This window comes from Anopheles gambiae, chromosome 3 (assembly GCF_943734735.2).
Source record: "Anopheles gambiae chromosome 3, idAnoGambNW_F1_1, whole genome shotgun sequence".
In the NCBI taxonomy this organism is placed as follows: domain Eukaryota; kingdom Metazoa; phylum Arthropoda; class Insecta; order Diptera; family Culicidae; genus Anopheles; species Anopheles gambiae.
The window spans coordinates 63243529-63269365 of record NC_064602.1 but is presented as its reverse complement, the minus strand read 5'-3'; the positions used below and the strand labels follow the sequence as shown (position 1 = coordinate 63269365).

Below are 25837 nucleotides of genomic sequence, written 5' to 3'. Positions count from 1 at the left end.
CATGAATGAAACCATCTATCTCTAGCCAGCGGGATCCTTTATTAGCGGGCCGGTTAATATTGCACATGTTCTACAGCCTACAGCGAGATCATCGGATGAATGGGAACGGGAGGGATTCAGTGTGTTTTCTCATGTTCTACCACAATTTGCCCAAGATTAATGAGGGCTATTCGTGTGCAATAAATGTGGAGCTTACCTTTCGCTAAGCGCATTGACAGTAAATTATAAGGGAACGATGCTGTGGCTTCACGTTTCTTGATGATTGTATTTGCCGCCCGAGACGTTAAAAAGGTACATGTACTTGCAAATGGAAGCGACTCAAAGAAAAAAAAAAAAATTAGAATTTGTTTGCCCACCTTGAACGTACTTCTGTGGGAACAATTTTGCGTTATCTGTCTCGAACGGAACAGCTTTATAATATTGTACCACATTACATAAACAATACTTCATATCCGCTCTGCCCTACTGCAAACGGATGCATTGCAAAATTGTATTCCACCTAGCCAGAGAAAGTAACCGAAGATCACTCCATCACATCGAGTAAGCGATGCAAAACTGCTTACCTTCATTCCAAAACTCCCATTGGTCTATACTCGCTCGTCCAGGCAGCGAAAACGAGTGTAATAATACTTTATTTATCGCTTCCGGTTATGTCGTACGTGAAGGTAATGCACAACCTTTGGCCCTCGTGGTCACTACTGGCGCCAGGTGCGTCATTCCCGTACAGACCCAAACCGACCGGAGAAGGAAATTTCTCCCATCCGTCCCATCCGGAAACATCAACACATTGTAAAGCATTTGTTTTATCGGTGTGATTCGATCGGCGACGGTCTGGGGTTTGCTGTTGGACTGTTTATTAAATGATCCGATCCGTTGCCAGCGGAAAGAAAAAAGATGAAGCCGAGTACATTTACCGTAGTGCCATGCCTTTGAATTACCGGGAACTGCAAGAGCCACGGTAATTGATCCTTTTGAAATGCCCCTCCAACGTTGAACAAGGCGTCAGTGCGTTCGATGTAAACGTTGCGTGAGCAGGAAGCTGCGTTACTCTGAACTCCTCGCCAATCCTCCCGACAGAAATCCAATCACATGCTTCCTCGTGCACAAATCCAAGCGTAAAAAACCGAAAATAAATAACTGGCCGACCATACACAAGAGCGAGCAAAAAACCAAAAATACCACCAAAAAAATATATATATATATGAAAATTAAGAGCCATCATAAGATAAATAAGCCCCAGCTGGAAGTCAGTCACCTTCTACATACCTCTTTGCTACCTTCTGATTTCGCTTACCATGCTGCTATATACGTTCTCGCCATGGGAGAAGCTTGTCAAAATAATTTTCACGAGAAAGTGCCCGGGGCGAACGCGTGCCGATTACATTTATTTGTGTCATTTGCTGATCCACACGGACATGCAGGTTTCTGGCGATGGCTTTTTGTTTGTTTTTGTTTTTTGACTTTCAATGATACTTGTAGCAAGTAGGATATTTAGCTGCGTCCATTGAGTATTTAGTTGTCTTTTGGTAATTGTTTGCAAAACGTTTTGTTTTTTAAGTAATTAAATTTTTAATTTTATGTATTTGCGTATACGGTATGCATTTTCCATGAAAGTGTTTGACCATTTCAATGAATTATTTAATTATTTCTTTAACTTTGACACTAAACAATTTGTATTTAGCCAATTAGCAAAACCAAACTTTAAACAGAATGAGAGCGCTGGTATCCTTGATTTCAATTCTAGTTCACAGAACCGGCTGCCCGAAGAGCAACGACCGTTCATGCCAAATTCTACGACACGTTTAACTTATTCTCCACCAATACACCTCCGTTTCGGTGCCGTTTGGTGCATGCATAAATCTTCCCCTTAGCGACGTTCATTCGCGAAAGCTTGCCCAGGATTGTCTCTATAAATCTTATCACCGTACAAGAATCAGTGTTCCGGCCTAAATATCGCATCGTAAGGGTGCGCTGTGTGTGAGTATGTACACATCGTTGTATGTTTACATATTCTCGAGAAGGACGCGTGCACGCGCCGCAAACGTACTCTACCCAAAAGGAACCCGAACGGCACGTTCCTGTCGTGTGCATTTCCTTGTCCTATTGGAGAAGGCTCTTGATTTAAATTAATGCATAAAATAATGCACCAACACGCGGTCGGCCCAGCCGAGCAAGAAAGTTTCAATCTCGTTCGGTGCAAGGCAGTGGAACTTACCAACAGCAGCTGACCAGCCGGCAGCATCGACATCGCATAACAGTAACATCAGCATAATGGGACCGACGCAATGGTGGGAGGATAAGCAGATCGCCGAGAGCGAGCAAGCACCGTGTCTTCTTGTCTCGTGGATTTAAACCATCTTTTTTGTTTCTGGCGCGCTTCAGCTGTATAAAAGTGAAATAAACTTAAACAAAACGTCCTGCAACGGTCAACGTTGCTTGAACTGAAAAAGCGAGCAAAAAGCTTTAGGGACGGCACACTTCGTAATGCCGCTGGTAATATGGCTAATAAATCTTCTTAAAAGTAAATTAATGTAGAGTTATACGCTCTTTACTTTATTTATTTCCAATTTTAATGCGATTCCTCACGAGGTAAAGTCCATGGTATCTTGGCTATGAGTTTTTAGTCTTAAGTCTGGGAAGGTAAAACTGGGGCTTTACTTCGTTCAAATATACGATAGTAGTATAGTTTTTCATGTGTTTTAAGTAATACATTAAATAAATTAAACCTTTAATTGTAATAAAAACTATTACACAAAATATAAAACACTCTGTTTATGTCTTTTAACTAAAAACTCCAAACTACTAATAATGCGGGCACTAATAATGCCATACTTTGTTGAGCGTGTTGGGTTCATTGGCGGATTCTCGTTGCTCTTTGAGCTGTAGTTCGCCGCACTATGCCGCCCTATTTCAGCTTTTATTTAATCCCTGAACGATCGGAGGAGGTTTGTAATTTATCGGTTCGGATCGGTGTAAATTATGTTATTAGCTGTCGAGTGGACAAAACCATAACATGTCATATTGCGTCAGTGTGTACCTATTTTCGCCCGCTCTGGCATTAGCAAAGGTGCACTATAAACGATTTCATGCAGAATCAATGTATGAAAATCAATGTATGGTTATATTTTTAACTACACTGATTTGGACTGTTTGACAGTGGTAGCTATTTTAAAACGACTATAGTAGACCATCAATACACATATGAAATGAAATGATTTCATAGAGTTTTACTTTAATTTGTTGTCCGTTTGTTTGAACATCTAAAATATATGAGAAATATAAACAAGATTCAAATAGCGATATTATTTATAATTTAAGGTCATTAAAGTTCCCAAGTTCCCATTACAACTCTGTTTTATGTATAACTGCCGTTGACGGTCTTTCAAAGAAGAAATACATGATCGAGGTTAGAAAACAATTTTTACTATTTTGATAATTATCAAATATAATCACTTAGCTGACGTTACATACTTCGAAACCACACACGCAGCATTTTGATTGTGCCTAAATAAAATGTGATAAAATGGTGCCTCCTAGCCCACATTGATAAATGCGATGTTTTTGAATGAGCGATGAATTCATGGCACGCATTCACTTTCTTATGTTCGAGTTAATTCAATGTCTATATACTGTGTGCCAAGAATCAACAGGCAAACATTGACACGTTCCACCGCAATTACCCTAAAGGCTTTCTCAGGTAACACTGAGCAAAGCTTACAGAGAGTATGAATGAATTGGACGGATATAAATATTACTGCCCAGGTAAACCCGTATGACGAAAGATGACGTGAAACGGGTGTGCAGTACAGCATTACCACACGCTTCTCAATGAATGAGAACTTCAACTTTTCAATGACGCAGAGGAGGCACTTAAAGTCGCGTGGGTGTATCAAAACATATAAACTCCGGACCACGCTCCAGCCACGATAGATTCGAGGTCTTCAGGGGTAGTGCAAACAAAACTGCTCCAAAAATGATTCCATCACCGCCCTATCCCCCACCCTTAACCACTTTGGGCTGCTTGGTCAAATCGGTTTCGAAAACTTATCGAGACGTTGATACATCGCAACTGTAAATATTTTTATAACCACATGTTTGAGCACCTCAACTGGGCCACTACGACTTTGCCCGTAATATTGGAAGTATTATGGTTACCATATGAAAGATTTACACTCTCCATTCACACTATGAGATGCCGTTTCTCTGTATAAATTCGTATTTACGAGTATGCAGCTTATGTGTCCACCATCCTTAAGTCAACTTATTTCCGTCCATCCTCTGAACTCTCTAGTAACCCTAGACATTGATTGATTCTCAAGATTCTGAGCGATGAGAAAGCTGGGCGATATGCAAATGAGACACTGATATCAACTTAACACCCACGAGTGATTTTTGCACACGCATGACGCCAGTTTAGCTTGCTGATTAAACTACACTGGAGGTAAAGATTCACATCAACGTATTGTATACCAATACTATCGTGCGGCATACTTTTCACCGTAAATTTGAAAGTAGTTATCTTACTTCAATTTCAATTTTCATACATTGGTGGAGCTGTTTTATTAAACTGTCGTAAAATAAGGTCCGTTGTGCAATACATCAAACTGTGTCGTAGTTCGATTGGTGAAGGGACAACAGAATGCTCCTCCAAAAATTTCAACCTCAAAAGCAATGGCTCGTGTGCAAATGATGCTTTTCCAATGACTTTATGATCTTGAGTTTCTTGCTCAACTATAAAACCATGCATCGTACAGGATGAAAAAGAAAGGATTCACATTTGAGTCGAGAGAGCGGGAGACAGCGATTTAAGCAATGTATTGAAATGTTTTAAATCCTATAACTTAGAAAGCTTTACGACCAAAACAGCACGTTTTATTCTGTTTTCAAAAAGTACGGCCAGCGGGCGCATGGCGTATGTTCCAGTCGAATGTACAAACACATTTCGCCCGCTAGCGTCTTCCTGCTGCTGCTTATTCCAAGACCGCCGTTTAACGGCCGTTTGTTCAGTTGTTCGGTCTGATTGATCGCGACATTTATGGCAGGTATTGCGAACCTCAGAGAGATCCAGCTCCATGATTATCCTCAAGCAAGGATCATCCTATAGTTTGCTGGGGCGCGGTTTTGCCAGTATGATGAATATAGTATGCCTTTTTATTGCACTCGACACACTGATGACCCAATGCTAGAGCGATATATTCGGTAATGAGGACTGTAAACTTTTTATTAGCTCTGCTCCTTCGACGAAATACAGGTATGATAGAAGTAGCTGATGAAGCTTTTTCTGACCGAACGCGAAACAATAGAACATATGACTCGAAAACATGTATTTAATTTTTATGTATCGAAAATTGAACATTGGATTACTAGATTTGGAATTCTAATGGCCCGACGGGGGCGCAATAGTAAATTTACATTACTATACTTTTATGATTTGGACCATTCTTACAGTTCTGTTTTATAACTAAATATATATACAAGGAAGAATGAGATGCATGAACCGCCTTTGGCAGACACAAAAAGTAAGAAAAGCAAATAATTTGTTTAGTAAGGCAAAACATCATAAAGACTTATTCTATTCTGATTTCAAATGGAGTTCAAGAAAATGATCTTCAACTCCAGTTTTTCGATCATGTTGTGTTCAAAATGCAACGGCTTTGTCGAAAGATTTTATGATCCTCATTTAGTAAGTGCAGGCTTAATATTTTGTAGCTGATCCCCGAAGTTAGAAATAACGAAATGGTATGATGAAATTACAAAATATGCGTTGGCTAAGCATACAGTAATTAACATACATTCATTTCCACTGGCAGACTGCTCCTCTATGTCTACGAAAGTAGATTCCCTCGTGAGTTGGAATCACAAGCATTTTCCTCCACGATGGAAAATACTCGCTTGCGTTCCGTAAATCATTGACGCCTCAACACTCATAAAATATAGTTTTTACATCACAACGCAATACCCCAGCAATGTTTCTTATAGTTCCAAGCGGTAACGCGCTCGTGACAGTGTATGCGAACCAAACGACCGCTGCGCCGGTTCGGTGTTGGTGTGTGCGCGTTTACATCATCGCTTAGAATGGATCGACCGTATTCTGGGAACCCATATAGAGCGTTATGTTTTCGTTCCATTTCTGTCAGGTTCAACTATCACAGGGAGGCTGGCATTTGAATTGCATCTCCTTCCCACGTGCAAGGTTGCCGTTTGCTCAGGGGAAACTTAGAAAATACATCCATTTACCATACCTCCACTCACTGAGTCATCGTCGGTAATACGTCGCTGGGACATTGTGGCTAATTAGAGCGAACCCTTTTCTGAAAAGTGAAATATTTACACTTCCAAAAACGTGCTGTGGCCGATCTGCACGATAGAATACTGCATGTATACTGGCAAAAGGGACTATTTATGACTGAATAACATGTGCTGGGAATAGGCGGACGTGCTCTGATATACTAATATAAGTTTTATTTTCTTTTTCTTATACAAAGATAACGATGTACATATCCTACAGCCACCACAACTTACACAATTTTTCGTTTTTTGTATTTTCGTAAAATTTATAACATGATTCGGTCATATTTGCTACATTTGAAAAAAAATGCTTATGATAAAAGTTCTTTCACTTGGAGCTATTAGTGGGTTATGGAACCTGCCACACTAAACTGACAACCGGCGTAGTGTCTATATTTAGTCACGCTCAACAGCTGCTCGTTGCACTAACAAAAAAACCGAGGTGGCCTAACGATCGAACTACACGACACGGTGGTCTCCAAATAGGGTCAGTTGTTGTATCGTGACGCCAGTACTCCTTTACCCGTATCTCCTCAGTGGGCAAACACGAGAGAAGAATTCGCATATTTGGCAGGAAATCTTTCTACGCGCGGTCTGAGGAACTAGAGGGGGTCTTCAGATATACATACTTCCTCCGGATCAGGTCATGTTTATCGTAACGATTCGATCGTTTTATGAATGAAGCTGAGCACACCGAAAGCAACAGAACGTTTCGAATTGACAAAAATAAACACTACACTCTCCGGCGTCGTGTTTTTCGGTCTTGCGTGCGATTCTCTATGACTACTTGTACAACTCAATGAGATTCAAACGTAGCACACCGTTGAGCCTGCACAGATCTTAAGTATTTCGTTTGACTAAAGCCGTATAGCAGCATTCTACGCCATGAAAGTTGCCTATTTAGAGGAAAATTATAATAATAATAATAATAATAATAAAATTATACGTATGGTGATGCAATTGTAGCACGAATTCAAAAGCAGTCCACCATACATGTTTGGTCGCATATATTCTACGTGAAAGTTTTATTGGGAGTGTCTCGTTCACTCTGTCCGCCGGGCCTTGTGACATTCAAGCACGTTTATTTGCGTATAAGGTTTCCTTCCTACACAGCGTGAGATACCAACTTATTTTTAAAATAAAAAAATCGTCATCATATATACTGCTCGAACAAAAGGTGCGTCTTAACCTAATGACCTGTTCCTCAACTAAACAACAGAAAATGCTGTATAATTTCTGCCACCGCGTGCTTTTTATATCTTCAGCAGATGGCTTAAGAGCGCATGGTACTTATTGAAACGGAAATCTTCAACGACGCACCAACAATAGACCATACCGCCCAGAAGCGTCAAAGAGCTTTAAATGTTTCATAATAGTTAAAGTGAAACCACCCACGAGTTAAAGCGCGCTGCTTTGTCAACTTTTTTTTTTCATTTTACGCATTCTAATAAACCGCTCTAAGAAACATACTGGGTTTACATGATTTTTGATAGTTTTTAGTAGTCTACAGAAACGATTATTAAACCGTGAGATGACTCCAAAATATTAAATGAAACAACCAAAAATTCATGAAAAACTCTGCAAATACTAAGTTAAATTAAAATAAAGCCTCCGATATGGCCTATGATTTGTTTAAAAACATACCCAAATCATTTTAAACCATTTCAATCGCTTTCTAAAATGACAAAGACACTTCGTTATGAACGACTAGCAACTTACTGTAAATTGCAATCAGCAAGTCGTGCGTACAAGATAAACCTTTCTTTAGTAACTTACTTTTAAGGTATGTTTATGTTTAAGTTTCAAGGTGTTACTTTTGCATATCAACACATGATATGTAAATAAATAGCACTCAACATTTCCTGATGCATATTACTGCATTCCGCTGAAAATATTTCCAATCAATAAACAATAAATGTAACTGCATAGCAACAGTACACACTCAGGTCGTTATGATTGAGCTGTATTTTCATCATATCAAAGCCACGAGTCGCACATGCAGCTTCCGTGCACTGTACCAATATATGCAAATGGATACGCGTTAATCGATTGCTAACTATCACACCGTACTTTACCACGTTCACGTATGTGTTCATTTTCTTATGTCTTCGAATCAAACTGATCAATCAATCAATCTTAGCACGCGCGTCGAACGAAGTGTCACACCGGAATAAGTAATTAACTTCTTGTCCATAGCTTCCGGTCCATGGAGAGCTTGGTTGGTTGAAAAACTAAGCACATCGTATTAACGCACAGCAAGACTAATTGTTTTCACACACTCTCAATTACACTGTGTCAGCCGCAAGCGCTTTCGCACTGCAATGTACGATTTCCGATGCGCATTTTCCAATTCCAAACGTTCGTGCAGGAAGGAAGGAAATAAATACTGTACATTCCTTCGCACATTGTAGGGTTCACTTCCGATGGATAATACTTTAAACCGTGTGGCCTCTTTTTTTGCTGTGTGGTGAGCGGACGTGGTACAGAACGTACAGTGATAAGCTGTGTAGTGTGTAGCAATGTTGGAATGTATTATAAAAAAGGAACGTAGTAAATAATGCAGGCATGCATAATGTAGGCATAGTTGAAGTATCTTGCATTCTCTTGCTTGAAACAAAAATATCAAAAGCATTGGCTTGTACAAGTCGAGAATAAATCATTGTGCTGTCTATCGTCCTCTGTTCCGCATAACAAATTATACCATGGCAACATTAACTTCATGTCACTTGATCCACTAGTGCAATTCAAGTTAATGGCAAAGCAATTGATCTTAACGCCAACGGCACCCATCGCTCGGTTGCCCAGCTTGCTTGTCGATGACTCGAGGAGTATAATCACTCCACACGTTGAAGACCGCCCACGGAAAAATGAATTATTAATAATTCAATCACTGATCTAAACTATCAGTTTTGACATGAGAATTATGTGTTTCATCTCTAGTTTGCTTACGTGAAATACGGATGTTATGGATGCAGTAGAAGTTGATGGTTATATTAAAGTTATATTGAACCCCAAGTTTTCTTTTCCCATTCCGAAGATTTTGTTACATGTTAGTTTAAATGATTCTTCCAAGCGAAGATAACGGCACAGTAGTTCGTTGCTTAAACTCCACCTTGCTGAAAGATGATTCACACACAGATTTTTACCACCTACCATAGTCAGTGAACGTAGTCTTCACTCTGCTGAAACACACAACGATGAAAATGGAAAGCAACAAACGTAGTTGAAACGAATCTCACTGCAGCATGCATCTACCTAGCCAGAGTAACACATAAAAACTACAAACAATCAAATAAATATGCTTATTTTATGTCACTCATTCCACAAACATTTTATAAAGCACTTGATTCCAACCATCAAAAGAGCGAAAGAAATACAAAAAATGCAAAACATCACACTAAATCATGCGGTTTAAACATTCTTATCTCTTTTTTTCAGTGAAACACGAAATGGCACTAACGACGATCGAGAAATTCACGGGATTAAATATTTCATTTTCTCATTGCTTTTAATGCAATCACGCAGATGCTTATCATATTGTTGGACACGCTAGATGTGATTTCTGTATCAATATGGTTTGCGCCATGGTTTTGATTATATCTTTTACCTTCTTTTATTTTCTTGAGTTGTGCCTTAAGCTCATTTCATATTGTTTGCATAGGTTTACTCAATTTTTAATTTTCTTTATCTACCCTATATACTTACTATTACTAATTTTAATGGGTCAGGGGTTTAATGAAGATTCGTGTTGTAGCTTTTCTTTTTTGTTTACTTATTCATTAAAAAAGAAAACTATCTTTAAATAAGTTAATACATGATCAGTGTGTTTGTTTTTTGTTTAAACTAAATTCATCTAATACCAGCAGCGTTAATGCAAGCTCTGTTCGAACGTTTTCTATTTGTACAGCTGCACCATTTCTTTCAGAATGGACGCTTTAAGTTTCCGAAACAAACATTATGCCCTTTTGGCCAAAGTTTGCTCGACCATACTAGCCTTTGAATGTTGGTATGTACAAGTAACGCATAGAATCATGCTCAAAAACGAATAAATAGCCCTTAAGCATACTGCTGTTGCCCTACGCTGCTGGCATCTAGCTGCCTAAGCATTCGTCTTATTCGCTACAATATTACACATTTTTCACTACTCTTTGTGTTGACGCTTTGAGGCGTATGCCGTCATTACGGTATAGCCTACCGTTTCACGTGTAAAGTTTACTGGATCGCTTACGCTTGATTATTCTACTTACAAAATTAAAGCAAAATTACGAAAACTACGCCTAATAACAAATTCCTACGCTTACATGCAATAATAACTTGGACTATCATCTACTCGCGTCGCTACATGTTGTTCTTGCTGATATGTCTGTGATAGATTTACATTTTTTTATGCTGACTACAACAATTGAAGTCAAAAGTGCTTTAATTGGAGACAGAATTTAAGTTTTCTATGATCATCGCTTCGCCACTTATTATTATTATACTTGTTTGGTGATTCATTTTTTTAAATGAATGAAATAGTGATTTTGTAGCACGCATTATAAATTTAACGAAAAGAAAACAAAACAACAAAACAAATAAAGCGATGCGTATCGGTTAGGAAAGTAAAATGAAATGGAATAATTTTGAACGCCACTAACGAACTAAATATAAATACGATCATACAACAAACAATAACACGCCAACGCTTACACAAACACATACACACGCAAACACTATACACGGGCATACTCATTTATGGGTCAAGGGATTATTTATTTGCTTGTACGGGGTTTGGTGGAAAAAGGGATATGGTAAGGAGATAAGCAGGAAAATGTCGTGTAAAGGAAGAAAGATTTATACCAGCATCAATACACACTCAATCGCAAAAATAGTTCTACAACCAAGTGGTGTAGTCCAACCTTCTGCTAATGGGCAATATTATCAATCTTCGCTGCTACGCTTGTGTCAACACTCACTCAGGATTGTCTACTTGGGTACTTGATGGGTCTGTAAAAGATATCTAAATTTAATAGATTGTTTAACTCTACCGAACAGCGCAGAGGAAAACCAGAATGAAAGTGACTGGACCTCCGACTTTTTTCGATTCGGTCTGCAAAAGTGAATTACTATCAATTAGCACCCCGGAATCTGGCGCTGGTCGTCTTTGATGTTGCGATCACAAACAAAGAACTTGAACCAACAACAACGTGCAACTTTGGATGTCAACTTTTTCGGACGCTTACAACAATTAGCGCATCAATGGAAACTGATAATTCGCCGAAAAAGATAATCTTCGAGAATTATGACTAAACAAACGACCCAGTGCGGAACTAACTTTTCTTGTCACTTTCTTATTCAAAATATCGTATATTGATTTCTATTGTATAAAACATCAAGTTATATGAAGAAACTGATTTAATTTTTATACCTAATTTTAACACTTTTCTACCGCTTTTTTGCATAATTTAAAAAAAACAAGACTCAACACAGTAAAATGATACTTCATCGATCGTTGTGGTAAATATTAAATGTGCTGTAGAGAACCACACACGTTGGACATCAGGTGTGTGCGTTTTTTAAATCATTTTTTAATCAAAGGTTGATGAATTGTATTTTACCATTGCTCAAACCCGGGACCGGACCGAACAGAAGGAGGAAGATCGACACCTGAAAGCAGATGAAGATTCAACAGTGAAAATGCACCAAAGAGATATTCAATAAATTCATCAAAATTGCACCGTCACATAGTTTTGAGGACACAAACCAAGATGACTATGTGTTTGTGTATAGCAATACATTACGTTTTGCAAAATCAATATCTACAGTACGGACCAGAAACCGCAGTATTCAATTTAGTAGCTGCGACACTTTTTTGCACACGTCTCCCGCTTGCCAAAAATCCAGGATTGCAAAAATTGACAGTGCTTCTGTTAACAAAAAACAAGTGATTTTCTCAATACGACCTCAATCCCGTACAGGCGCGCATCGATTGCAAAGGAAAAGTCACCCACTGTGAGCTGCGTGAGATTGGTGATTGGATATGTCTGCTTATTCTTTTTTTTTTATTATTTGTATTCCTCCTCAACTTATAACTTTTACATCCTCCTCGTGGTGTGAGATCGTTGTGGAAATTGTTAAGATTATTTATAAATTATTACACTGTATTTATTCATTGCAGTGCGGAACCCGGATGGAAGAGACACAGCTTCTTTATTTCACATTCCAAGCATCGGTACCAACATTTCGGCAGTTAATTTTTTCATGCGCATACGAATTGGTGAGCAACGCTCATCTCTTCCTGCAGCATTCACTGTTTATATGAGGTGCATCGTCATATATTTTGCACACGTAAAAATGGACAATAATTAACAGACACTCTTTGAGGCCAGTTACATCAACAAAAGTACAAAAAGAAAAAAGAATTTGTTTGTGTCATATGCTGAATCTTGCCTGTGTGTATTACCTTCCCCTTCTGCAAACAATAACTACAGAGGAGAGTGTGTCGAATGGCGATTACAGTTCGTTCCCTTTTTTGTGGGTATGCGTATGTACTGCAGGTTGGTAATAGTTGCGCGGCGCTACACACTACATCAGCAGAAGACACTACCGTTGCGCGTGCGCATGAGTCATATGCGTGTGGGAGTGATGGGGGATGTGGGAATGATGGGTGTGGCCGGAGTGCGGCGGATAGGATTGGGCATGGGAAAGTGGGGAGCCCTGGCCTCCGGGGTACGGCTGCTGCATCAAGCCCTGGTCGAGCCCGTAGTGGCCGGTCTGCGGGTGACCTAAATGAGCATGCCCGTGGTGGCCGTGGCCGTACACTAATTGCCTTACTTTGGAGTCTTCGTCGCCGATGTTGTAGCTGAGCTCGGTCTCCTCGAAGCCGGTCGCGGACATGCGCTGGTCGCCCGATGAACCCGTCGGTGGATCGGGCGAATTTAGGCAGGTCTGGATGAGCGCCTTGCCCGCCTCCGACGTGATCATCGGTTGCAGCTTGCGGGTCGCAAACGTGTACACGTGACCGGTTTCGGAGGCCACCAGCAACATAACTTGCGTGCCGGTAAGTGTTGACAGTTCATATGCCTGTAATGAAAAGAACAAACAAACAACACATTGTTAATGATTTCGAAAGTGACACCGGAAAAAGCTCTACATACTTCTACTGCTCAGAAAAATGTTTATCAGTACAGGCGACCCTTGATATACGATTGTATTTGGGACCGGAAAAATGTCCCTAAAAAAGGTATAAGACGAAAAGGTCGTCAGTTAAATATATGTCTCTTCAACCTGAAGTTGAAGAGTCGAAATCTATGATATCGTAGGTTTTAATTAAATCAATGTTCGATAAATGTAATAATTTTATTCTAAATGTCGTTATGGTAAAAAATGTCTAAATGTCGTTGAGTAGATCTGAAATTTTCATAAATGTGTATGATGACCATTGCAATGACATCTCATATGACGAATGAAAATATATTACTTACTAGATTAAGTGTTAACAATAGTTCATATTTTGTTCACAATAAAATTATTTTACATGATGCAATTTTAAATGGCACAGAAGCCGAATTGTAGCCATGGCTAAATTAAATACTTTTTGGTGTTTGTAAAATGTATTTTTTCTGCATGCTGTTCCGTTGCTTGTCGATTTATTATACACCTGCTGCACTTCATTCATCTACATCAAAATCGATATGGTCATTAAATTAGACGACATCGTATGCAAAATAAAACTAGGGGCGACAACAGGCATCAGATACGCCGTCTCAAGCCTCCCACAAACGACCTTCCAGCATAGTGAAGGGCGTAAAAACAAAGACCTCCGCTACATGAGAGTCTTAACTAACAGCTACACATCTTTCCACCCAGCTACGGAACACCTATACCACAGCGAACAAAATACTTACATCCGAACGATTCATCCACCCACATGAAATCAAGCCCCCAGAATAAACTATAATACGTTTCATCGCAGATGAAGGAAATAAATTATTCAATCAACGACACTGTAAATTATCCAGAAAGAAAGAAGGTGTATACATTTTTTTAAGAGTCATATTTTTCCAGCGTTAGCACGCGTGCTTGTTACTGACGTTAAAAAAAGAAGATCGAGAACCGGTATAATACAAGCAAATTCGGATGGACACTAAACAACATCATTTTTGAGTTGGCAAAAATTCATTCAATACTACTTTGTTGGCGTGCGTGTGGGCTGAAAATCTGACACAGGCAAACTGACCACTCCGAAGCCCGAGGGTTTGATTCAATTTAAAGCAACATATTATAATGAGCTTTTCAACTATTAATTAAGCCTCAGATACCCACGTAGATGATCTACGAGACGAAATCAAAAGTCCATGCTTACGCACAACTTAATAAACTAACGAACGAACAGGTCCCAATACTGTCCACCTTTGCCAAGCAACACAAAAAAAAACTTGAACAGAGAATCCATTCCACATGCGTACAGGTTGGGCGCCAACGTTTCATCGCTTAACTGTGACCACGGGGAACAACTTTCTTACCGTGACTGGTTCAAGCTGAAACGTAAGACAATTGATTGAACATCGAATGATTTGAGCCGGCACCAAGCGACGAACCTTTCGAGTGAACCGTTCTCCTCGCAACCGGTTATGATTCACCACACTCAACGCACACGCAGAAACACGCCAAATTGGTTGCGTATCGTTTGATCTTGTAGATCTCGAAGTAGCTCATCGATTGTGAATTGAAGAAGGTTTTAGTTTTTGCACACACTCCACCAACGCTAATCTTGGTCATGGTGAGCTCTGTACAAACCTCATTTTATTACGCCCTCAAAGATGCGATCCTTGATGGTTTTTCATCCGTTTCACCAGTAAAATCTCCCCCAGTTTCAAGTTATTGCTAAAACAACAAACATACAAACATTTATCCCCGCCATGTCTCAGCTACGCATGTTTTCCGCCAAAACGCTAGCTCGCCTCAATGCTACTCAATCAAATTTATGACACCTACCGCTGGAGGGGGCGTTCATTTGTGATACACGTTGATTAAATCATTTGCATATTACGCACAGGTGGACATCACACGATACTGGGTACCGCAAGTCTGCTTCGGCAAGCCCGTAGGGGATAGTTCTATTAATTCATTCAAGCTCACACACGAACACACGCATGCAAGCACACTTTTTCCGATGACATCAACCTATCTACGAACACTAATTAACCGAAATCGATTTTATCGAGGGTTTTGTGCTTTCTCATCAGTGAACGGGAGCACGTGCGCGATGCCAATGGCATGAGAGAGATTTTTACTGCTTCGCTATTGTGGGATCCATGCAACCCCTTGCAAATAGGCATCAATTTTACAGACCGATATGATCATCATGTAAGTGATAGCTTGAACATGGCGACAATCATTATACAGTGTCGAAATTGATGAACATTTGTTTATGCACGTGCTCTATTAGAAGGAACTTGTTCTCGTAAATCACCCCAAATATGCTACACTTAACAGTGACCGAATACCTACTTTTTTATGCTGTCCGTTAAGAGACTATTGAAAACGAACGATTAATTCCTGAAATTCATCAATGGTCTTTTTAACATTGTAGATTTGCAAAAATGTATGCACAAAACAAAACTTTTGGCATGATTTTTCAATTATGTTTCTTTATGGAAACAAAGGTTTTATCATTCATATACATAATTTATTATTCAACTGTGACATATTTAGTGAATAATGAATAGCGCACATAGGGGCGGTCCCTTGGTACAGTCTTCAACTCAAACTCAATAACATGTCCGTCATGGCTTCAAGCTTAGAATAGAGCGTAAGCGTCCTTGGTAAATGGACCGACTGCGTGGTGTCTTAATAATTAAATGAATTAAGTCTCGAAAGCCTGTATAGGCCGGCATGTCCGCGTAGGACATGTTACACCAAATAGAAAAAAATAAATTCAAAAGCACCATAAAAAAACTCGTTTTAGACTGAGTTATAACCAAAAACATTTTTATAATATAAAAATTGATCTAAAACACAAATATTTGTATACACAAACCAAATTGTGGGCCACCGTGTCCTCAATTTATTTGAAATTTTAACGATTGTATTTCATCTCTTCGTAACCTCTCCAATCCCACTGCTGGATCGTGCTACCCCTGGGCCGGACAGAAACGCAAGAAGACACTTAATCGAATATTCGGGTCGGATACAGATCCGTGTCGGTGCCATTCTTTGTGCATTGCATTCGTGGCCCCCAAAGTGTGAATTTATGTTCGAACATATGTTTTTTCAATCTTTCCGTAAGTCATTCCACACAAGAAGTAAGTGGTAAAGGGCTTCCATCTCTTTCTAACTTCCGTCTCTTCACTATTCCTTCGACGGGGAAGAATTTGCTTTTACTTCATTCGATCCGATCACCGTCGAATTGTTTTGCGCTCGCTCTGGTATAAGATTTCGCTTTCAACTTTTTCGGCCCCTTTGCATCATGCTTGAACTGAAATCTTGCAAGGGTGGCCAGGTAACAATTCAGTGACCAAGGCGGCATGATATGCTTCACGAAATGTAAAAACAAAACAAAAATAGTTAACGACTGAAGAAGAGATCTGCCTCAAACCGGAAGGTGAAGGTGTTAAGTTTTCTCCCAACCATCGCGACACAGCATCCATTGCGAAAGGGGTGAACAAGGGTACAGGGGAACAAAAACAAAACCGCATTCAACCGCAATCACACCAAGCCGCCAAAGACAATGCGTTTTTCGAGAGACTTAAGATCACCGCCGGACAGTAGCATATCTTTAGCACTATCCTGCCGTAACACCACATACCGCCGGCCACAACACATCGAATCTGAATCCTTCTTTCTCGCTTGATCAAGAAACGTCATTTGCTGATTTTCTTCGCTCCAATGTCGTACAGATGCCCAAGAGGCAGAGGCAATGGTATGAAACCGTAGGATAGGTGATGGTGTACGCGAATTGTGCGCGAAATTAGCATAACCTCCCGCCAGATACCAGACTACATACCGACACCAAAGTGTGAACAAACGTGGCACGAGACTTTGCGGCGCGCGCTTTTCGTGTCGCCCGTTAGCAAAGTAACGGCGGTACAAATAAAAGCGCTGAAGGGATGCTGGCAAGGAAACAGAGATACGATCTTCCGCCCAACTGATCCACACCCCGGTTCCCCATAACCCCGTAAACCATCAACGTTTCAAGCGGGTCGCACAAACATGAAGGTGCAAAATAAATAAATAATAAAATCACCCGGCAGAACTTCGAAACGGTTTTACAATTTACGCTGCATGTGTGTGATTCTACGGAATAAGTAGCGATCCGTGACATGGTGTAAGGGGCACTTTAAAGAATAATGAGCCCGGCGGAAGGTTGAGAGGGCACTGTTAAAAGGCAGAAGCAAAAATGGAAACATTCCACCGCAGGTTCACCCAATCTCACGTGTGCTTCTGACCTGCGCTAAAGATCGAACAGACGTCGATCTTTAAACGTTTGTAAGCCACCCTCCTCGTTTTTCATTTTTCCAAACGCTGCTATGGTTCCATTATATAGTGTACGAACTAAATCGTACTCCGAACCAACCAAGGCAAGAAGGGCACTCAAGTGGTTGATGATTAAACATAAGCATCCATAAAGTGCTCGAGAAACTAAAGATTTAGCAATACGTAATCCCGTACTAGGTGTTGATACATCGGAGCCAAAGAAGCGGTAGAAATAAAGACAGAGACAGAATACAGTTCTCCGTACTCGAAGCATCCACCTCAAAGAGAGGCAATACAAATAGTTTTAAAATTCATGAGATAGTTCACATTCGCATGGGAAGTTCGCCCATGCATTCAGCACGTGTGAGGCTGTCCTTTTTGGCAAAAAACAAAACGGTCAAATGCTTCTAAGGCGATGTTAAAAATTTTATTGAAATTCTTTTGTCTCGATCAGTTTGTGGCGAGTTTTGTGCGTTTATTTCGAATAAACCTTTTCAAATAGCTTATTAATAAAATAAGCTTAATATTAATAAATAGCTCCTAAAAAATTACTATATTTGCTTTTATTTATTTTTTTATGAACATCTCAATTATTGAATTAAAATAAGACATAAATTATAACAAAATACATACAATAAATATATATACATAAATTTATATATTTATACATATATATATATATATATATATATATATATATATATATATATATATATATATATATATATATATATATATATATATATATATATATATATATATAAATATAACAAAATACATACAAAATACAATATATATATATATATATATATATATATATATATATATATATATATATATATATATATATATATAAAAGAAACTCACATAAAAAGATAAGGATATATAATTCTTTTGTCTAAAAGACACCCTACTGCAAATATCGCGAAAGCTTTCATTTTCCTCTTTGTTTAAAAAACTGAAAATTATAAATGCACACACTATATTAAAACCAGAAACGATCAAACCGCTTATACTTAGAACACTCTTTCACCCTCAATACCTTTTTTTCTTCATTCATTTCTAGGTCATCCCTAGGCGCTGTAGCAGAAAACAGACACCGGAAGCGGCAATAAAAATGATTAATTCATCTCGATAATGTCACAACAACAATTTCGGGCGGCTTTCATCACACGCAGTTATCAGATCGTCCAGATTGTACGCTAAAACACGAAAATGGGCTTAAGTTCACAACAACAACAACAAAATACTCAACCGAAACCACTTGATCATTACGTACAGAGAAATTTGTAGCAGATATCTCATCTGTCACGCCGTGTTATCGAGAAGCAGGACTTTAATGAAATTCTTCACCGAAAGTTTACACGAGTGGCCCACGTATACGAGAAATGGAACCGAAGGTAATTCAAATTAAATCAAGCTGAAATATCTGCTGATCGTATTCTTTTCATGATAAGCATCTTGATTTACATCAAAGCAAAACTTTTCGATCAAGGAATGAGTGAGGTAAATTTTGTAGATAGCAAAACAGGAAGCTAACATTACAGTATCTTGCATCAGGCAAGAATTTTAGCTTGATCGTATCCAACTTACTGTATCAAAATTGTCGGCAGCATCCAACAAGATGCTATCTGAGCGTAAAGATAAGCAAGTAATGGTTCAGATCTTGTGCGAAAAACATTTAGCTTTCGTCGTTCAATTCAAATTTCAGATTGCAGTATTGGTGCGATCGTTTGAAAACACAATCACATCAAGAACAAACGGAGGGAAAACACGACAAAATTTGTATGTACCGCAATTGTTATTCGAAAATACAACACTGAATAACATTTATACTTTGAGCAAACCATGCGCTTTGGTTCATATAGGAAAAAAAGAAATACAACATTTTGCGTTTGTTCGATCGGATAATCCTAAAAAGATTAGATCACGCTATCGGTATGTAGAAACTCACAGTCACGAGAAAACACAGAGTGCGGTGCTTTATTTATTAGGTTTATCTTTACCAACAATTTTTTTTCAGACGTGCAAAGCACTGGGAAGCAGTAAAGAAACGTAAAACCAAAAACGTCATGTGACGACGTACTTATAGCCGTTTGATTCTTTCACTCTTTAACTCTCTTTAACAAAACAAGAATACCGGAACGAAACCAACACAAAGAAGAAACTAAATTGGAAACTGTCAACGGTAGCAGAAACAGAATCCAACAGCGCACTGAACTGATCATAATAAAATTTGCTTTGTTTTTTTTTCTTGCCTTTGTTTCTTCGCTAAATATCGCTCTTCTGATGCCTAGTTACAACCAGAACTTCAAGTTCGTCGTATATTGCTGACGACATTCATACTGTTCGTTGTCGAGATTGCTTCTGTTTTATGCACAAATAAAATCAAACAAATCGAACAGAATCGCACGGATGTAAGAAAATGCTCAAATATACCACAAAGATACAGCAGCTCCCTGACACAGTGGGTAAGACCCACACCATCCGGTCCGTTTGTCGCTGTAGCCAAACCATTGGCCTGGTGCACCAGCAGAATCAAGGGTTTCTCAGATGCGAATAACGAAGGCATTCGTTATTTATGACGTTGTCTCCGGAAGCTGCGGGCAAAACTCCAACGAGTCGAGATCGTTTCTTGGCCGAACTAGCGTGTGTGTATTAGCAACCCATAGCACGGTAGCAGAGACCCATCGCCTGTAACGTCAAAGCATTGGCATCATGCAAATGAACCAAATTTAGTTCTCATTTCACACGCACGCAAAACCAACATGCATCCCTTTCGCTCCAAAGCGAGTATCGCCCACAATCGCGTTGCATCGATGTGCATCGCGAGATTATGTCGAGGAATGCCTCGAACTTGTTTTTTTTTGATCTCCGTGCACTTTTCTCCTTCAGTTTACACCGTTTGCAGGCGTTAAAAGCATAAATTTATGAATATGAACCATAACATCAACACCTTTGATATATACATTCTACAGTGCACGTTGGATGCCCTAGGCACCATGCCTTAGTTCGGGATGGAAAAACGGTTAAAAAGAAACCGAAAGGTGTGTCGTAATATTAAGTGATCTTTTAAAATAAGATTTATACAATAAAAAGCCTTAAATTGTACTATTTTAAAATGAAAGTGAATTATTAACATGTATTATGTTTTCTGTACATTAAAAAACACAAATTTGAGTTAAGTAAAAAACAGAAGTCAATGATTATTCAAAGCCTAACTTAATAACTCGCTAGTTTAACAAAATTTCATGATGATCCCGAAAATGGAATTCAAGCGTGTACTCCATCGGCAGTAGTTGCAGCATAACATCACACACAAAGGACAACTCAAATTTAATTCAATGGCGTTTGTGCGATATACACCGTACGCGTATCCGCTGTCAGCACCGCCAAAGACTTTAGCCGATCCTCGTGCCAAACAAATACGAACGTAGACACACACACACAATTGATCAATTATCACGACACAAGGTGCGAATGAACCGACCGGAGCTGGGAGATTTTTCCGCTTCGCCAATCGTGGTGTATTATTTTCCTCTTTTTTCCTTCCGCTATGTTGTCTGTCATGCAGCCAGCTCGAAGCATTGCGATGAGAAAAGGGAGAACAAAAATGCATCAGCAACGTCAAAGCACGCACCGTTGCCGTCATGCACAAACGGTTGCAAGTGGAGAAGGAAGGCAGGTCGAATCGTTTGTAACGGATTTGTGTTAAGATTGTAATCGTGATAATTGGCGATTGGTTTTGGTGGTCCTTATCGCTTGAAAGCGGGATTTAAATCGCAGAACAGCTTTGTGGAACATTGGTAAAATGATGTGGAACAATATGTTAGATGTTTAGGAAAATTCATTAACTAACAAACATCATAGGCCGCGGGGCCATGGGGCTTTCTCAAGCTGAGAAAACATTCTCAAACACTCATTTAAGTTTCTCAAGCACTCAAATCTTGTTCTCAGACGCGAGCCCGTGGCCGTCGTCAGTTTTTCTCACTCTGAGAAATTGATATTGTCATTCAAGCTTTATTTGGAGCTTTAAATAGAAAATATGTTTTTGATCGCATTTTTTATTTATTTTTTTTAATTTTATACATTGAATACATTTTCCAAAGTGATTACCGAAAAACAAATAGCACAATTGCTCACATTTCAGTTAGCCGATCGCTGCATCGTCAACTTTCTCAAAGATTCTCAAAGATTCTCAAAACCGATATTGTTCCGATTCGACAAACGTTGAGAACGTATGTTTCTCAAAAGCACTCATGAGTGCTTGAGAAAATGAGCGTTGAGAAACTCCATGACCCTGCGGCCATACATTAAACTTAACCATACACAATCCAAAACATACAAATTCAATGAGTCATAATAATTATGAAATCATATATCTCAGATGATTAAAGAGAGCCAATACTAGATGCTAAAATAAGTACATCACAACTATAAAAAAGTGTAAATAAAATAAAAATGAAATTTACGCAAACTAGTGACTATCGAATATTAAATTACACGGTGAACATAAACTGATGATAAAATAATTTACACTATTTTATAAAAACACAAAGAAGAAAAATACCTAAAACAAAATGCACTCCTTAAAACAACTGACATTATATTTATAAAAAAATCTTTCACCTTCCTGTCGTCGGACTCATCAATCCTTTTCAACAAGCAAATGCCAATGGTGATGTAAATCAGCAGAGCTTGGCCTGTATCTCAACAAAGGCAAAAAATGACAAATGACCGCACTGCAATCATAATGGAGCCACCAGTACGACAACAATCACCACCGAAAACCTAGAGTGTATTGTTGCGAGTCACTTCTCATTAAATCTTCTTATCCTTCCTCCATCCAATGTCGGAGCATCAAATGCAAACCAATCACATATCACGAAACAATAGTCAAACCAATATCCACAATCATAATGCAATCAATCGCCAGCGTATCTGCCTTCCCATTTTCTTCCACAGCGAGAACCTGGTTTTGTTTGCTTTTCCGTTAAATAAAACCAAAACACCAACGGGAAAACAATAGCAGCCATTCTGGCGCACCACACCAACGTTTCAACAAGCGCGACTAACAGCTGATGATGGTTTGAGAAATTTGACAGCCAGCGGATAAAATCGCTTATGAATGGGTTTATAATTAAAAGATTAATGTTATGCGTTGCCCGCGGAATCATACAGCCATCCAGCAGGCACGCGGAACGGTTTCCTCACGGCACGAGTGTCAGACACAGCTCGGTGAGATAATTTTACAGAAAAAACCGTCAATCTAGGAATAAGTCAAAAAGGATACCAAGGCTAAGAGTAGAGAGTCCACCTTTACTCTCCACCTTTACTCTTCCTTTACTATCAGCGATCGATCAATCGGATTCCACCTATCAGGCGCACACGCGATCAGCTCAAACACTTCCACCTTCTTCATGGAACAGGCTAACGTGTCAAACTAACGTCAACAAAAAACTCATTAAATCTAGTGCGCTTGACGAACTGCTAAACCCCCATTTCCTCGCAAACGAGTCGAACGAAGTAAAAGGTAAGGTAAAAAAGACAGGTTGCTTCGATAAACATTCACAAAACGCGTTGTCCAATCGTCGGTCTCGGTGGAAGTCGTCCACCCCCGAAAGTTTGTATGTAAATATGTTTGCTCTGGATGGCACCTTGCCGCACACCATGGCTTCTGGCAAGGTAGAAATCTCCTCAGGACAAAAAAGCTGCAAATCATCGTTTCTTAAGCCGCCCGTAGTCTTAGCGTCTGACATAGGAGGGTGCCGATAGTGGGCACTGCCCAAACCTTAAATACGGGTGTTTCGGGCTGAGAAATATTAGTAATAGTAAAAGCATTTCCCCCCTCACCATACTCAGATTCCGCTCTAAACGATCGTTTCATAACAACGGCATGCGAAAGAATGCTTTCCTACGTGTCAAATGATTAATGGTGCGAACCACCTTAACACTGTCTGAGAGATTTGGTCTATGGACGGAAGAAAGAGATAGCAATAGATAGAGAGATGATATCCCGGTACATTGGGTCGTATGCCATCGAATCCTTTGTGAGTGTAGCATATAAGCACCAAAACCCTCCCGCGAGTGGGTCAGTTGTACAAGAAGCTGGTGAAACTACACTTTGCACAATCATCCCGTCTAAAATGCAGCGTGTGATCCGCGGGCGTTTCGATCAGACGTTCCTTTAGCATAAGATAGGAGTGGACGATAAAATGACAACCATGAAACGGCAGCGACAGATCTTTTGCACGACACCTGTTCACCAGGCCGGGACCGTTAACGCTACCAAATTTGCAACCGTCACCTTCCTGAATTGATAAAACACATTCCAATCAGTCGGCTCGTGTGATTTGAACATTTCACATTTAAATTAATCACCCATTTCAACATGAGGTTATCGCAAACAAAAAAAAGACTGCTTGTTTCGATTGCATTTGGAATCCGCTCATTTCGACTACCATAGTGATTCAGGAGTGAAAAAAATAAAAAAATAAAATAAAATTTTCTTCCATTTCTAAAAAAGATGGATTTTACTAAGGGTGGTATTTTAGCATATATGTATATAATTATAGTAACACTATAGGCACACATATATTACCATAGTTAGAAGCAAGATGACGAAGCTGTGAAGTATTTGACAGAGCAATACAAACGCGTCTCACTGCCTGCTCGAACTCGTTATTCCCGGAGGAATAACGTAGCCTGTCGAGCACTGGTTCTTCCTCTGTACATTTAACTATCACCCAGTACGGTTCGATTAATAAAGTGTGTTTGAAATAAATAAATCATAATAATATATAAACATGCTTGAGGCAGGATTGATATAATTCCTAGCCTTAAAGTATTTAAGCAGAAGTTTTCATTAATTGACTTGTTATGACTCTAGGATATTCTTAAAATTCGTAAAGTTTTTTTAACATACTGGATCCTGGTTTCTTTTTATTCTATCAGTAAAAGGATAATAGGGCCGGTCTGGTGGTACAGTCGTCAACTCGTACGACGTAACAACATGCCCGTCATCGGTTCAAGTCCCGAATAGACCGTGCCCCCATATGTAGGACTGTCTATCCTGCTATTGTAATAATAAGTCACGGAAAGCCAAGCTCACTTCACTAGTGGGTACAGGCAGGCCTTGACCGACAGTGGTAGTTGTGCCAAAGAAGAAGAAAAGGATAATAATTCAAAATAGTAAAATATTATCTCCTGCAAGTTTCTTATTAAACTATTTTTCGAAGTCAAAACTAATGTTTCTACATTTACTCAGTACAATCCGATTAAAATGAATTGATTGAATCAATTGTTGCACTGGGAATGGAATAAATATATGTTATAGCTATGCCAATCCGAATGCTCTAAGCCGCCTATTATTTATCGTTAACTTTAGTGTCGCACCTCTGCCGGGGTAGATGTGATACGAGTATACAGCAGATAAGAAGATTTAATCTACATGTTCTTAGTATGTTTTAAACAAGAAGTATGATGTTGAGTCATTCCATTTGGTAAAACAGAAGGTTTGCACGTTTGGCTGAAACTCAAGCGATATTTAGCAATCATTTGCGAAAGACCACAACCATAAGAACCCAATTAGTTTAAATTCATTTTATTTTTCTCAACCACTTATACTTTTGAGACAATTTTAACCCACGCATAAAAGTATTTAACTGAATACGATGCGATACGAAGCTAAAGAGTTCGATCGTAGCCCGACGAAACAATGATTAACAGACAGTTTCCCGGTTTCCCTTACGTATCTTAGGCTGCGAAAAAGAGTAGCGATTCATTTCTGCTGTCGTTTTTAGCTCGAGCTGCGTGCGTGCAACATTGTGGCCAAAAAACGATGTAATGATTTTTTTCGTTTTTCATTCGCATTTCCTACACTCACACTTTCTGCAGACTGTCATCGCAAGATACATCAGTGGCACCAAGCCAACAGTCTTTCTCCTTCCTCGTGATCCTCTCTGGTCGAGCTTCACCACACTCACAAATACTAGTGTCAGAGTCGATTGAATAGCGAAGGTGGTTGCCATTTTGAAACGCGTCTCCAATCTCCAATATCTCAAAAAGACGACTTCACTGAAGATAGCGCCCG

General features: G+C 39.3%; 1 protein-coding gene across 2 annotated transcripts in view; it reads right to left on the bottom strand.

Annotated features, from left to right (window-relative positions):
• The window catches only part of LOC1275249 (serum response factor homolog), a 116458-nt gene that overhangs the window by 77463 nt on the left and 13158 nt on the right, over positions 1 to 25837 (bottom strand). For both annotated transcript variants that reach the window (XM_061661100.1, XM_061661101.1), the window contains one exon: positions 13102 to 13350. In XM_061661100.1, the coding sequence (XP_061517084.1) occupies positions 13102 to 13350 (249 nt within the window). The remainder of the gene's footprint in view (positions 1 to 13101; positions 13351 to 25837) is intronic.